Source organism: Brassica napus, chromosome C3 (assembly GCF_020379485.1).
Source record: "Brassica napus cultivar Da-Ae chromosome C3, Da-Ae, whole genome shotgun sequence".
Classification (NCBI taxonomy): Eukaryota; Viridiplantae; Streptophyta; class Magnoliopsida; order Brassicales; family Brassicaceae; genus Brassica; species Brassica napus.
Window position 1 is genome coordinate 25,367,452 of NC_063446.1, and position 16,056 is coordinate 25,383,507.

The window sequence follows — 16,056 nt, forward strand, 5'->3', positions numbered from 1 at the left end:
AAGTCAAGGTTGGTCGTAAAAGGATACGTGCAAGAACAAGGTATAGACTTCGATGAAGTCTTTGCTCCCGTGGCTCGTCTTGAAACAATAAGACTCCTGATAGCTCTTGCCGCAGCAGAAAAGTGGGAAATACATCACATGGATGTAAAGACAGCTTTCTTGCATGGCGAGTTGATTGAAGAAGTTTATGTAACGCAGCCGGAAGGGTTTGTGAAGAAAGGCGAGGAACCCAAAGTCTATAAACTGACGAAAGCTTTGTACGGTCTGAGACAAGCTCCTAGAGCATGGAACACGAAGCTGAATCAGATACTGAAAGAGTTAAAGTTCGTGAAATGCACTAAGGAGAGCTCAGTCTATCGCAAAGAAGAAAGAGGAGATCTTCTCATCGTGGCTATCTATGTAGATGATCTATTCATCACGGGAAACTCAATGAAAGCAATTTAGAAGTTCAAGGCATCGATGTCTGAGAAGTTTGAGATGTCAGATTTAGGTTTGTTAACCTATTATCTCGGCATAGAGGTGAAACAGAGCAAGGAAGGCATTGTGATCAAGCAAGAAGCATATGCTCGACGCATATTAGAGGAAGCAAATATGAGTGACTGCAACTCGGTAAGCATACCAATGGAGTTTGGTGTGCATTTCTCAAAAGCATTGAATGAACCTGAGATTGACGCAAGCGACTATAGAAGAAATATAGGTTGCTTGAGATACCTGATGCATACGAGACCTGACATGGCGTTTAGTGTTGGGATATTAAGCAGGTTTATGCATTCACCGAGAGAGTCACATGGAAAGGCGTTGAAGCAAGTTCTGAGATATTTGAAGGGTTCTTGTGGTTACGGTTTAAGGTACAAGCATGGAGGATCACAAGATCTTGTGGGATACAGCGACAGCAGTCACAACACCGATTCAGATGACGGACGAAGCACGACTGGATACCTGTTTTGTCTCAACGATACACCAATATCATGGTGCTCGCAGAAACAAGATGTGGTCGCATTATCTTCTTGTGAGGCCGAATACATGGCCGCAACTGAAGCTACTAAGCAAGCGATATGGCTTCAAGAGTTACTAAGCGAGATCGTAGGAGGAGAAGTCAAGAGAACCTTGATTTGCGTCGACAACAAGTCAGTCATTGCACTTGCCAAGAACCCGGTATTTCATCGACGCAGAAAACACATCCACAAGCGTTTTCACTTCATCAGAGAATGCGTGGAGAAGGAGTTAGTCGACGTGGATCACATTGCAGGAACAGAGCAACGCGCAGACGTGTTAACTAAAGCATTAGCAAGGATCAAGTTCAAAGAGATGGTGGAACTGATCAAAGTACAAGACCTAAGTGAGAGTGGACTGAAGCTTAGAAGGGAGAATGTTGGATAAGCTTCAAGTTTACTTGTTCGACAAACTATTGAAGATAAGGATGAATAGCTTAATATGTTTAGGATAAAGATAAGAATTCCTAGATATACTTGTAATAGGAGAAGTCAAGAAGGTCCTATATATAGAGGTCTAATGTAAGGAGATCCCTACAACGATTGAAAAGAAAGTTAAGAAAGAAATAAAACAAAAGAACCTGTTTTATAATTCCTGTTTCTTTGAATACTTTAGATTCGAGTTGTATAAGAGAGATTCTTGGATAATAAGGAAAGAAGGAAACGACTAAAACAATATGAACGCTTTTACCGTTAAAACAGTTGAAGACTCAACCGAAACGAACCAAAAAACATGAACCGGTTTAACAAAAACATGAACCGGTTAACCTTATTGATTGAATTAAGCAAACGAACCGGTTTAGTAACGACTAGTTTTTTGGTAACCACGAGGAACTATGATATCAGAGATTCTTGGATAAATCTTCATTTCCTCCCTGTGATTCTTTAATCTTTTCTTCTTTTTTTGGCAAAATATTTTAACCTCATCGACAAAGTAAATCAAGCGTAACAAAAAAAAAAATTAACCGAACCAAACACATGAAATCTTTGAACCTCATTGGCTGAATAAAACAAGCTTAAAAAAAAAAATTTAACCGAACCAAAAACATGAATCTTTGAACCTCATTGACTGAATAAAGCAAAATGAACCGGTTTAGTAACCACCGGTTTATGTCCATGACATTAAAAGCAGTGTACCATGACCATATGAATAACGCAGCATCAGTGGCCATCCTTCGCTCAAGTTCAATTCAAAGTACTTTAAACTCTTGCCTTTTGAAGAAGTAGTTCAAGCTTTCGAGACTCTTTATTTTGTAAACTTAGTGAGGTTTTTTTTGGGTGAACAGTGGTTATCACAACATGTATGTGCCTTTCCTTGGGACTCAAGCTTGGATTAGATCTCATAACAATTCACTCACTGATCACTGGAGACCTTGGATGATAGGCGTATGCGCTCATTAGATTCACTCTGTTTTGGGCAGATACACTAGGACTTGTTGTACCAATAAACTGACATTTGATACTATCAAAAGAAAGTCCCTTTTCTTTGCGTCCATTCTAACGTTTTGTTAGTGGTTTTCACTTATGCGTTTTTAAATGATCTGTGGGTTTGATTATAGGGAGCATGACACACTAGTCAAGAGTCTAAACCAGAGGAGAGTTATGTCATGTTACAAAGGTGGATCAATGGGCAACCTCTCGAACAAAAAAAATATTATCAGAAGACTAAGCCCATACCAGCACTGAAAGCAACGTTACCATTACTGAGACACACATGATATAATAACAGTGCACCATAATAGTGCACTTGTCAAGATTGTAATACAAAAACCAAAACTAACGTCATGTTCAGTAACATCTGCACAAACACAGCAGTATCATATAGTTTCTTTCACGATATACATGGCAGAAGATCAACAAACAAAGACCAAAAACAAAAGCTTAAGACACGAAACAAACCCCTATTCACTTATTCATGGAAGAGGGATCATACTTGGAACATACACATAGCCACAACGGAAGGCGCTAGAATAGTCACGCAAGTAGTTTCGTTCTGTCTCCCTTTTACTCTTCACCCCACCCTCATCAATCTCGTACAGAGTACAGCAAGTAAAAGCCTTATCGGTACCTTTTCCTTCAACTTCCACGCACCACACGATCACACTCTTAGGCTTCACAAAGCAGTACACAGGACGAGCCGCATTTGCTTGGACCTGTAACGCCGGAAGATCAGGACAGGACAAACTGAAGTATTTGCTAAACGAGACATCACCATCACCACCACCCAACTTGCTTGAAACCCACACCTCAATGTTTCTTGATGTTTGGTCTTGTTTTAGGAAAGACAAGCTATCTCCATTGAAACAAGATAAATGACTATTAACATAAGAGGTCGGACACAAACATATGTCCTTGAATGTTTCATCCGTGAAATCGAAACCACGAATGATCTCTTCTTCTTCAACATCTCTAAAAGCAATCCAATACATGTTACCCATCACAGCCACACAGAAAGGCATGATATTTACATCCATATCAAGCTCGACATCAAGAGTCCTCCAAGAACTCGTCTTGCACTCATAAATCTCAACCTTTGGTTCATCACCTTCATAACGCTCAGTCTCCCAAGGTCGACTAGCAAACCTCAAGATATTGTAACCGTCGTTACGATTGTTCTTGTCGTATCCAATCCCGTGGTAATCAGAGGTCGTGATACTTCGTGAGGGCTCGATCCATCTGATGTTTCTCAAAACAGGATTCCAAAGCGCGAGGTTGGCGTATCTTGATCCGTCGTCTCTGCACTTCCACATATAACTACCAACCAGCATGAGTCCATCGCAGTGAACCAAGAGTGGGTGCACCGAAGTGATCTTATACGGATGCTGTCGTAGCTCGTCTAGGACTGGTGAAACTGAGCTTGTTGTGGTCACCGGATCCATGATTTGGACCGTATCGAAGATTCTTAGGAAGTGTTCTTTGGAGCGGTTGAAGTGTTCGTTGATGAAAGTTTCGTCGGTGAGGAGAGCGTACCATTCCTTGCACGTCGGTTTTGCTCGGACGAGAGCTTCCGCCGGAGTCTTGTAAAAGATTTTTTGTATTATCTCCGGTGGCATCAGGGACAACGACCACGAACGCCTTGAGGCAGCCATGAGCGCTCTGAGAAAGATTCGAGTCGTATCAGAGATTCTTGGATAAGAACTAATAAGAAGGAAACGACTAAACAATGTGGTTTCTTTTTACCGTTAAAACAGTTAAAGATTCAACCGAAACGAACCAAAAACATGAACCGGTTAACCTTATTGATTGAACGAAGCAAACGAAGCAAACGAACCGGTTTAGTAACCATTCGTTTTCTTTAATCTTTTTTTTTTGGTAAAATCTTGTAACCTCGTTGACTGTATAAAACAAGCGAACCAGTTAAAAATTCAACCGAACCAAAACATGAAATCTTTTTTTTTTTTGAATCTCATTGACTGAATAAAGCAAATGAACCGTTTTGGTAACGACGGTTTAGTAACCACCGGATTGGTTGGGGGGGGGGGGGGGAGAGAGCTCAAGCTTGTAGACTCATAGTGGGTTTTTTTGTAGCCTTATTAGTGATATTTTGTGTGTGAATAGTGGTGATCACGACATGTAAGATGTATGTCCCTTTCCTTGGAACTCAAGCTTGGATTAGATCAAATTTTTTTTTTTTTGAATAATGGATTAGATCTATTAATTATTCTCTCATTGATTACTGAAGACCTTGGATGGTAGGCGGTATGAGTTCTCTTGTCGTACTCGTATGAGCTCATTAGATTCACCTGTTTACGCAGATAAACTAGTACTACTTATGCTAAGAAAATGAAACAAAGAATGGATCATCATCGGGAGGAAGGAATTGTGGGGAGATCTCAAGGCTCATCAGGACTCTCCCATGTTCAGACACAAAGAATGGATCATCATGGGGGATTTCAATGAGATACTGGAAGGTGATGAGCACTCAAACCACCAAATCGCAACTTTAGCTACGACTGGAATGAAGGATTTCGAAGAAGTTATCCAACATTGCAGCTTCACTGTTATGGGTTATCACGGGCCAAAATACACGTGGTGCAATAAGCGTGAAGAGGGGCTTATATGCAAGAAGCTCGACAGAATTTTGGTAAATGAAACATGGCTGAACAAGCGTACTCAAGCGTATGGAGTCTTCGAAGCAGGGGGTTGCTCTGATCACCTAAGAGGAAGATTCCATCTGAAAATTGAGACAGTAAGGAAGCGGAGGCCATTTAAATTCTCAAATACTCTTGCAGAGATGCCAGAGTTCATAACAGCAACAAAAGACTTTTGGAAAGACACACAGCCATTGTTTGTCTCGACATCAGCTCTACACCGGTTCTCCAAGTCTCTGAAAGCTCTAAAACCTTTGGTGAGGACGTTGAGCAAAGCGAAGCTCGGCGAGTTGACAAGAAAGGTCAAAGAAGCTTATCAGGACCTCTGTGATAATCAAGAGAAATTGCTTGGGAACCCGAATCAGGCCACTATTCGAGCAGAGCTAATGGCAGCTGAGAGATGGCAGAGAATCTCAGCCATAAAAGAAAAACTCTTGAAACAGCGGTCAAAACTCCATTGGCTCCAAGTGGGTGATCACAATAACAAGGCTTTCCACACTGCCGCAAAGGTTAGGGAAGTCCGAAATGCCATTAATTAGGGAAATAAAATGTCCATCTGGTGATGTGATATCTACGCAGGAGGAAATCAAAATTGAATCAGAGAGATTTTTCAAAGAGTTCCTCACATTTGAATCATCGGAGCTACAACACATAACGGTTGCAGAACTGAAAGAGCTCTTGCCTTTTAGATGTACTGATACTGAAAGATCAACCCTTACAAAGCCGGTATCAGAAGAGGAGATTCGGGAGGTCCTTTTCCACATGCCAAATGACATGCCAAATGACAAATCCTCAGGGCCAGATGGGTTCACCACTGAATTCTTCAAGGCTTCTTGGAGTGTCATCGCGAAAGACTTCACAGTAGCGGTTCAGTCCTTCTTCAGCAAGGGTTTCTTACCGAAGGGTCTGAACTCAACCATCCTAGCCCTCATACCCAAGAAAGATGCTGCTACTGAAATGAAGGATTATCGTCCCATCTCCTGCTGCAACGTTCTGTACAAGGTGATTTCTAAAATCATTGCGAACAGACTCAAAGCCACCCTCCCTCAATGCATTGCACACAACCAATCAGCTTTCGTAAAAGACAGGTTATTAGTGGAGAATCTGTGGTCATGGAATGTGGTCAAAGCTTGGTTGCCTCAAGGATGTATTGGGAGACAGAGGTCGCATTGCTCTGGGGATCTCAGGTAATGCAGTAGTTGCAGATGTTATAGGAAATCACCGACGAAGAAGACATAGAGAGAACATTTTAAATGAGGCTGAGAAAGAGATTGCAGCATTGCGTTGTGTTCTTAGCCAAGAGGAGGACGTTCCCCTTTGGAAACAGAAAGAAGGAATATACACTAACTTGTTCTCTGCAAAGAAAACATGGCTACAGCTCCGTACCGCTTCTCCAAAGTGCGTGTGGAGCAGGGGGATTTGGTTCTCGCAGTCCACACCAAAGTACTCCTTCCTGATATGGGTTGCTTTGCGTGAACGGATGCTCACTTGTTATAGAATGCAATCGTGGAACATTGCGGTTGATCCAACATGTGCTCTTTGCAATGAAGCTGATGAAACCTGCAGTCACCTCTTCTTCAACTGCAACTACTCCAAACAGATATGGCAGGCGCTAGTAGGAGGTATTGAAAGGGGCTTTCACCACGGACTGGAACGACATTGTGACGATGGTATCAAGCGATAGACTGCCATCAACAAAACAATTCCTTCTTCGGTATACATTCCAAGCCACGGTCCATGCTGTAGTGGAGAGAAAGAAATGGCCGTAGGCATGGAGAGCAAGCTAAATCTGCGAGTCTGTTAGCGAAGCTTGTGGACAAGAAAATTCGTCTTAAGCTTCTCATGGTAAAGGGTAAGGGACATAAATATCTTGAAGAAAGTCTGAGCACATGGCTTGGGACTAGAGAGTCAGAACCATAAAGATTTTTGCCTTATAGAATTTCTTAGAAGTTTAATACCACACAGAAAATAGAAGTACTTGATGTAAAAATGTTTGCTTTGAATAAAATTTTACATTTATTAAAAAAAAAAAAAAAAAAAGACATATGCTATATATTATCAAAGCAAGTTCATTATCTTTGTGTCACTCAAACGTTTTTGATAGTGGTTTTCACGTATATGTTTCTTAATTGAGTTGTGGGTTTCATTGTAGGGCGGACACACTCCAGAGTATAAACCAGAGGAAAGTTATATCATGTTCCAAAGGTGGATCAATGGACAGACTATTTGACAAGAAAAGTATTATTTATGTGAAACATTTAGTAACCACCGTTTTGGTAACGACGGTTTAGCAACCACCGGTTTGGGAATTAATATAGAGTTCGTATTTGACAAGAAAAGTATTACATCCTTACGTCCATGACATTAAAAGCAGTGTACCATGACCATATGAATAACAGCATCAGTGGCCATCCTTCTCCCAACTTCATTTCAGAGTTAAACTCTTGCCTTTAGAAGAAGTAGTTTCAAGCTTCCAAGACTCTTTATTTTGTAAACTTAGTGAGGTTTTCTTTTTGGGTGAACAGTGGTGATCACATCATGTATGTGCCTTTCCTTGGGAATCAAGCTTGGATTGGATCTCTTAACTATTCTCTCACTGATTACTGGAGACCTTGGATGATAAGGCGTACGAGCTCATTAGATTCACTCTGTTTTGGCAGATACACTAGGACTTCTACCAGTAAACTGACATTTGCAACTATCAAAAGAAAGTCCCTTTTCTTTGTTTCCATTCAAACGTTTTGATAGTGGTTTTCACTTATGCTTTTTACCTGATCAGTGGGTTTGATATTAGGGAGCATGACACACTAGTCCAGAGTATAAACCAGAGGAGAGTTATTATGTTATGTTACAAAGGTGCATCCAGTGCCGTCCCCATATATTTTGTGGCCTAAAGCATAGTTATAAATAGTGGTGTATGTTATTTAATGATATTTTTATCAACATACTATATATTCTATACAATATTTTATTTTTAAGAGAAACATATTTTTGTTTAGTTCTGCATAAAAAAAAAGATGAATAGTAGACTATTGATTGATACTGTACCTATAATGTTTAGTGTTTTTAACAAATAATTAGAGTTTTAACCCGTGCGCCCGCACGAGTATTTGTTTTTATTTTTATAATTGGATATATTTAGAAAACAAAAGTCTTGATGTTCACATGTAATTTGTCTATCGTATATTCAATTTTAGCGGATTTACTATGTAAAATGATGTATCATTGTAATAGTAGAAAAATTATATTTGTGTATAAACGAAAACATTTTGAGTTTCTTCCTCATTCTTTTAAATATTTATGAAATAAATTGTTGAATTCAACGTACATATGTGAATCACCACAATCGAACTTTTTCAAAGAAAATTTTAGATCATTATAAACTATTAAGAATATTAAAGAGACAGATTATAACACAAGTTACGAACACAACTTGACTGCAGACTTTAAGAATATACCTAAGAATTTTGCAGATTCAAGATCAGAACTTCATAAAGGAAAAGTTAAGTTTTGTAGAAAAGAAACTTGGTCATGGGTATTACTTTGAAGAGTTTCAAGATATTTGCAGATTCATACATGGAGATATTTAAAATAGGATAGTTTCTTTTAGTTTTATTTTACACAAGTACTCTCCTCTTAGGTCTTTGAGCCAAAAAAGACACAACATATAAGACATAAGTGCAGAAATTTATTTTGCATAATGCAACAAAATGAGCTAAGGCTTTTACATTTAGAAGCGGCTTTCTTTTATTTGCCAGAACTGTGAGCTTTTCTAGAAAGAGTTTCCACACAGCTGAGCAAAACTGTTTTATTGTTTAATACAAGTTAGATTCCATGGAGAAAATTTATAGAGAGAGATGTCACAGTTACTGGAAATTTGGAAGAGTCCCAGGTGAAGAACCAAGTAAAAAATGGGGGTTCGTTTCCTTCCGTTACAGTGTATATTGGTGCTTCCCTTGCTAGATTCTTAAGTTGAATGAATCTTAAGTACTTCTCCAATGGCTAAAACTTGTTTGAGGCAATTAGGAATGGTATATATTGTGCGAGTAGGTATATTCAAAAGGAAATCTCAACTAAATTATTTTGAATTGCGTGATTTTCAAGTTCAATATTAAGATTATACGTATCTTAAAACATTAATACCCGATTGTATATATTTAATATTAGAGCTTATATTTGTAACACTATTTACGGTTCGACTGGTGACCATTCTGGAAACAAGAGGAACAAATAGAAAATGAACGTAAAGGAATAAAATTGCAGGAATGAAAAGGAACGGTTGTTCCTTCCCAAATTTAACAAGGAATACTTTTGTTCTTGATTTCTCTACAAAAAAAAGGAATGGTAGGGAATGAGAAGAAAAAAATATTCCTTGTGAATGATGATATTTTTTAGGAACGTTAGAGAATGCATTATTCCTCGCCGTTCTCTGGTTACCATTCATACTCTTAAACTTTTCTTTCATTTGGTAGTATTATAAAAGGAACTATTCTATTTTGAATGAAAATTGTCATAATTTTAGTTTATTGTGATAGTATCTATTAACAGGATATTCTTGTTTTTCATTTTCTATACTCGAGGTTATAATAATTAAAAGTATACAATATATTGTGAATTAGGAAAACTTACTCGAATACAAAGATTGACATCTTTAATTCTAGTTAATGTGATAGAAGTAATTTGTTTCACGTTAAGGTAATAAATTAGTTTAAATGTCATATCCCTAACTATATACAGTATGGCAAAACTATGTTTCAGTAAGTAATTTATTTTGAAAATATTTTACAGGGAACATGATTCATATTCCACATATGTAATATATGCAAACCGACATGACATTTGATTGTAAGTATTAATATATGAAGTATTTACATAATCAAGAGTTTCATGTTAGTTTTCATGTCAGTGTATAATCTTAAGAATATGGCATGTCAGGTTTTTAAAAATTTGAGGATTGTTTAATCCGAGTGCAATGAGATAATTCAATTTGTGATGAATTAGAATTGTCTCACGTAATGATAATAATGACAATTGTAAATCTTATATATTAAAACAGAAGTCACAACTTTGATTCATGTGTGATTTTTTTAAAATGGACTTAATGGACTTATTCGTAGAAAATCATGTTACATTTAATCTCTAATCTTATCATTTAAATTTTGGGCCTACCAGAAATTTTTATTGGACTTTTAATAATTGGATTTAAACATGATCCATTGGATTTATAGATAGTATAAATTAAATAGATAGAATTTATTGTTGTAATATTATACCTCCATATGTTAATTATTTAAATATTTGTCGATGTTAACTTTTAAAATTATAAAAAAAAAAAAATTAAATAACAAAAATTATATTATCTAACAATGATTAATCTTTACTACCTTAAACCAATGAAAACAAATTTTAATCTATATAGTTAAAAATTAAACAAAAACTAAATATTTAATTATTACTCGATAATATAAATCTACGAAGCGAAAAGTTTAATTTTTTGAAAACTTTCTAATTTTGTGAAATGTTACAATATTTTTGAATATGACAATAAAACAATATTTTACTAATCTTTATATATATAGTTACGATTTTAATAATGAAATAATAATCCGAAAATATATATATAGAAGAAGATACAAATACATGTGAAAGTTTGAAACAATCTATTCAATGAAAAATATACCGTAAACTTATTATCTTTTAAAAATTGATAGACACATATATATTATAATATATACCAATTTAGAATTGAAAACAAAATGTTTATATAAAAATAAATGAAAACAAAAACCCGCGCGGTTGTGCGGGTCGAGATCTAGTATCATATTAAAAGGAGGCAATTCAGTTGACCAAACAATAGAAATGATGTGGTTTGTTAACGTTGTTAAACAAGGTGGTATAAGACGTAACTAGATTTTGACCCGCGCTTAGAAAGCGCGGGTTTTTTCCGGCTAAAACCAAAGTTTATGTAGATTATTATTGTGTTTATATAGATTTTTTAAGTTTAAAGTCATCATGATTTATATGGATGTGATCAAGCGTTTGCGTTTTTGAAATTTGGTTGAAATGTTTTTTAAAATGATGTTTGTTTGTTTAATAGTATAGAAATTATGAAATGTAATTATATCTGTCGGTATTGGAAAGATTGTTGCACACATTTATATATATATATATATATATATCATATTCAAAATAGAAAACCAAATATATAAAAGGGATTTAATCTGTAGTTATTATAAACCTTTTTTTTTCTAAACATAGTCAATATTTAAGTTATACTTGAAATTTAAAATCTAACTTTTTAATTTATGATTTATTAAAATGGGTTTTGAAAGAATGGGTTTTTGGTGATTTTTTTTTTAAATATTGGGTTTTAGCAAAATGAGTTTAAATGTTAACAAATTCAATTCTTATATCGAGGCCCAAGCCCATGCGTGATCTTCTATGTTACGACAACATCTGGACATATCGAACAAAGCAAAAATAAAAACGAAAGTCTTCTCCGATCGATGGCGATTCAGCGACCGCAGGAGGACACCACAGACTTGTTCCTCTCCGATATGAACCGGTAACCTTTGCAAAAAAAATACAGGAACAGTTTGATTGTTGTTTCCGACACATACGAAGAACATATCTGGACATATATAAGCTGAGGATATTGATGTGTTTGAAGAATATCTGAAGCACTCTCCGACAAAACATGCAACCGGATTGGTATTAGAGATATTAGTTTTTTTTTAATATGTTAGTAGATTTCTATATATTTGTTATTATAAGATTGTTAAAGACCTTTGTTTAAACTCACCTGCTTCTGGTATTTCAGGATTGACAAACATCTGACTTGCATCATAAGCATTTGAGATTTGAACTTCACCTAATAAATAAAATATGAAGAACCTTTTCAGTTGAACAAAATGCTGTGTTCTAGGTTAATATCTATTATTGCAATATATAAATTATGTGTAGATCAAAACATAAGTTGAATATTAGATACCTCTATATTGCCCAATCTTAGCAAATCGTAGAAGACATATTACCATACCTTCTGTTTACTGGCTAGCTGTGTGAAGATTCTCTGCAAAATTTCGCCACAGGCAGCACCCTAATCTTTGCCCACTAAAAAGATTAAATATATACTTAGACATCTATACTCCAAGACAGACATGTTTGGCAAATTCAGCAATGTATGTCTTGTTACACGAGGCATGGATTTTTGTTCCCTTTAAAAAGATAAAAAGAATTATATCCGTTAGCTTGTATCTTAACAAAATCAATATATAGAAATCACAAATCGATATAGAACGTTAAATTTACATTTGCATCACATAGGATTAGTTCCATAGATTCTCCAACGTCTTTCATGAAATGTCTCCATGTATGAATGATCTTCACTTGGATGCAACATGCAGTCTTGTGTGGTTTGATATCGTTCAAGAAAGTTAACTGCATATTGTTCGCCATTTTTTTTTTCTGTATCCCTAGGTTTGATGAATATCGTGGTATTCTGATGCTACATTTATAATTGGTAGGTGGTACAGCGGATTTAGGTTACGCAAATGTAGGTCACAATATTTTAAAATTTTGATAAATATGTTACTTTGTGGAATAAGGAATATTATGCGAGTATATTGTAATTAGAATATTTTTTTTTAATTTGTAAGAGTTAATGCTAATCCAATTAAAGTAGGTTAGCGAAAATTCTGTAAGTATAAGGAAAATATAACTAATTGTGATATTAAATAAAACTTGTAGACGAAGCAATATAAATATTTCCGGATTTTGTTATTAAATATTGTATCTACAATATATTGTTAACAAAAAGATGTGCACAATACATTTAAATTGATTTTTTTAGATAGTTGGTAACAATTAAGGCAATAACATGGCAGAGTTTAAAATTTGAATTTTTGTCAAATTTTTCGCTATACCAACGTTATAAGACTGTTTGAATCATATAGATAGCTTGTATATTAGATTTTGAGATGAATAAGGTGGCATAAATAAGGTGGTATAGATAGCTTGTATATTAGATTTTGATATGAATAAGGTGGTTAGTGTTCTAACTCAATAATACTGTCATGGTTGTAATATGAATGAGATCCATATATTGAAGAAGCATTTTTATTTTTCGTGTACTATAAGTTATACCAACTACAACATTTTCATATATACATCTTCTCTTTTTTTATTTCACATGGCAGCATTCTGCATTATGAAACATTAATATATAAGAAAGTGTTTATATATAAAACACGTATAAGGTCGGTTTGTTATATAGGTCCGTTTGAAACATTAATAATATAGGTCCAATTTGAAATTGAAAACTATAAGCCAATTTGAAACATTAATATATAGGTTTGTTTATAAAACACGTATGCGACCTTTTATGGACAAAAAGAGAATAAATTATGGTTAGAGTAATATATGGTAACAGCGAAATAATAGATAGACCAATGTGCTATTAGTTAAATGAAAGGGTGCAGTAAACTTGTATAAATAGATTTTTCAAGACTGATTCCTTTTTAATAGAATAGATAATTGTGTTTGGTTAACTATTTAAATTAAATTTAGGTGATTTGATTTAAATGTTAAACATGGTTTAGATCAGTAGCATAAACTTGTAATTATTAAGGAAAACTCAGGGTTATTTCAAATTTGTACTTCTATTTTAATAGTTTAGATAAATCACATTTTATTAGTTTCTTGAACTATTGTTTTTGTTAAAAGGTTTTAGAGAAAAATATTTTTGAACCATTATATTCTAACATTAGCTTTCTTTCTCACATACACCTTCAATCACATTATATTCTTCTTTACTTTCTATAATTTTATATGCAATGATGGAGATTAGAAAAAAATCCAATGATAACAAATGGTTATAAATAGCAAAGATAATAGAAACAAAACAAATAACAAATCAATTGTCCAAAACAAAAGATAAATACAATGTGAACATAGTTTAAAAACAGAGACATTTAATAGTTTAAGAAAAATCACAATACAGAAAATAAAATACTTAGACTAAGAAGTCAAAAACAATATTTTTAATCACTCAGCTATATTAATATTTTGAAAATGTGGCCTCAAAAATTATAATTTTTTTTGTGGCCTGAAGATCTTGCTTCATCAGCCTTATGGAAGGAAGGCACGGGCCTGGGTGCATCAATGGGCAACCTCTTGAACAAGAAAATTATTATCAGGACTAAAACTTGTCAAGATGGGGTGAAAACAACGTTACCATTAACTGAGACACACATGATATAACAAATGCACCATAACCTAAAACTTGTCAAGATTGTAATACATACACCAAAACCAACGTCATATTCAGTAACATCTGCACATCACAGCAGTTTCATATAGTTCCTTTCAAGATATACATGGCAAAAGATCAACAAACAAAGAGCAAAAGCGAAAGCTTACAGAACACGAAACAAAAAACCTAATCTCTTACTCATGGAAGAGGGATCATACTTGGAACATACACATAGCCACAACGGAAGGCGCGAGAATAGTCACGCAAGTAGTTTCGTTCTGTCTCCCTTTTACTCTTCACCCCATCCTCACCAATCTCATAAAGAGTACAGCAAGTACAAGCCTTATCAGTACCTTTTCCTTCAACTTCCACGCACCAGACGATGACACTCTTAGGCTTCACAAAGCAGTACACAGGACGAGCCGCTTTTGCGTGGACCCGTAACGCCGGAAGATCAGGACCGGACAAACTGAAGTATTTGCTAAACGAGACATCACCATCACCACCACCCAACTTGCTTGAAACCCACACCTCAATGTTTCTTGACACTTGGTCTTGTTGTAGCAAAGACAAGCTATCTCCATTGAAACAAGATAAATGACTATTAACGTAAGAGGTTGGACATAAGCATATGTCCTTGAACAATTCATCCGAGAAATCGAAACCACAAATGAACTCTTCTTCATCATCATCTTCGTCTTCAACATCTCTATAAGCAATCCAATACATGTTACCCATCACAGCCACACAGATACGCATGATATTTACATCCATATCAAGCTGATCGACATCAAGAGTCCTCCAAGAACTCGTCTTGCACTCATAAATCTCAACCTCTGGTTCATCTTCATAATCCTCAATATCCCAAGGTCGACTAGTAAACCTCAAGATCTTGTAACCATCGCTAGCGTTGTTCTTGTCGTATCCAATCCCGTGGTAATCAGAGGTCGTGATACTTCGCGAGGGCTCGATCCATCTGAGGCTTCTCAAAACAGGATTCCAAAGCGCGAGGTTGGCGTATCTTGATCCGTCGTCTCTGCACTTCCACATGTTACACCCAACCAGCATGAATCCATCGCATTGAACCATGTGCGTGTAAACCAAAGTATCGATCTTAAATGGATGTTGTAGTAGCTCGTTTGGAACTGGTGATACTGAGCTTGCTCTGGTCACTGGATCCATGATTTGGACCGTATCGCAGATTCTTAGGAAGTGTTCTTTGGAGCGGTTGAAGTGTTCGTTGATGAAAGTTTCGTCGGTGAGGAGAGCGTACCATTCCTTGCACGTCGGTTTTGCTCGGACGAGAGCTTCCGCCGGAGTCTTGTAAAAGATTTTTTGTATTATCTCCGGTGGCATCAGGGACAACGACCACGAACGCCTTGAGGCAGCCATGAGCGCTCTGAGAAAGATTCGAGTCGTATCAGAGATTCTTGGATAAGGAAACGACTAAACAATGTGGTTCCTTAAAAAAAAAAAAAAGTGGTTCATTTTACCGTTAAAACAGTTAAAGATTCAACCGAAAGGAACCAAAAACATGAACCGGTTAACCTTATTGATTGAATGAAGCAAACGAACCGGTTTAGTAACCATTCGTTTTCTTAACGACGACGAGGAAGGGAACTATGATATCAGAAAATTCTTGGAAAAATGTTCTTCTCCTCTCTGTGATTCTATAATCTATTTTTTTCTGTAAAATCTTATAACTCATCCCTATATATTA

General features: G+C 35.8%; 2 protein-coding genes and 1 long non-coding RNA gene across 3 annotated transcripts; all 3 read right to left on the reverse strand.

The window, feature by feature from the left end:
- Nucleotides 1-2,817: 2,817 nt before the first annotated feature.
- On the reverse strand, nucleotides 2,818-4,212 carry LOC106388098 (F-box protein At3g08750). Its single transcript, XM_013828085.3, has one exon. The coding sequence runs from the start codon at nucleotides 4,079-4,081 to the stop codon at nucleotides 2,906-2,908; it is 1,176 nt and encodes a 391-aa protein (XP_013683539.1). The 5' UTR covers nucleotides 4,082-4,212; the 3' UTR covers nucleotides 2,818-2,905.
- A 6,960-nt stretch (nucleotides 4,213-11,172) lies between these two features.
- LOC106385834 lies at nucleotides 11,173-14,169 on the reverse strand. Its single transcript, XR_001277291.3, has 3 exons — nucleotides 12,075-14,169; nucleotides 11,886-11,954; nucleotides 11,173-11,653 (listed from the first exon to the last, which is right to left on the reverse strand). It is a non-coding gene; the product is annotated as an uncharacterized LOC106385834 (long non-coding RNA).
- Nucleotides 14,170-14,388: 219 nt separating this feature from the next.
- On the reverse strand, nucleotides 14,389-16,056 carry LOC106384274 (putative F-box only protein 15). Its single transcript, XM_022698174.2, has one exon. It carries the CDS (start codon nucleotides 15,726-15,728, stop codon nucleotides 14,535-14,537), a length of 1,194 nt encoding a protein of 397 aa, XP_022553895.2. The 5' UTR covers nucleotides 15,729-16,056; the 3' UTR covers nucleotides 14,389-14,534.

What these genes read in the sequence shown, in the direction of transcription:
- LOC106388098 (XM_013828085.3), bottom strand. Translation starts at nt 4,081, where the DNA reads ATGGCTGCCTCAAGGCGTTCGTGGTCGTTGTCCCTGATGCCACCGGAG.
- LOC106384274 (XM_022698174.2), bottom strand. Translation starts at nt 15,728, where the DNA reads ATGGCTGCCTCAAGGCGTTCGTGGTCGTTGTCCCTGATGCCACCGGAG.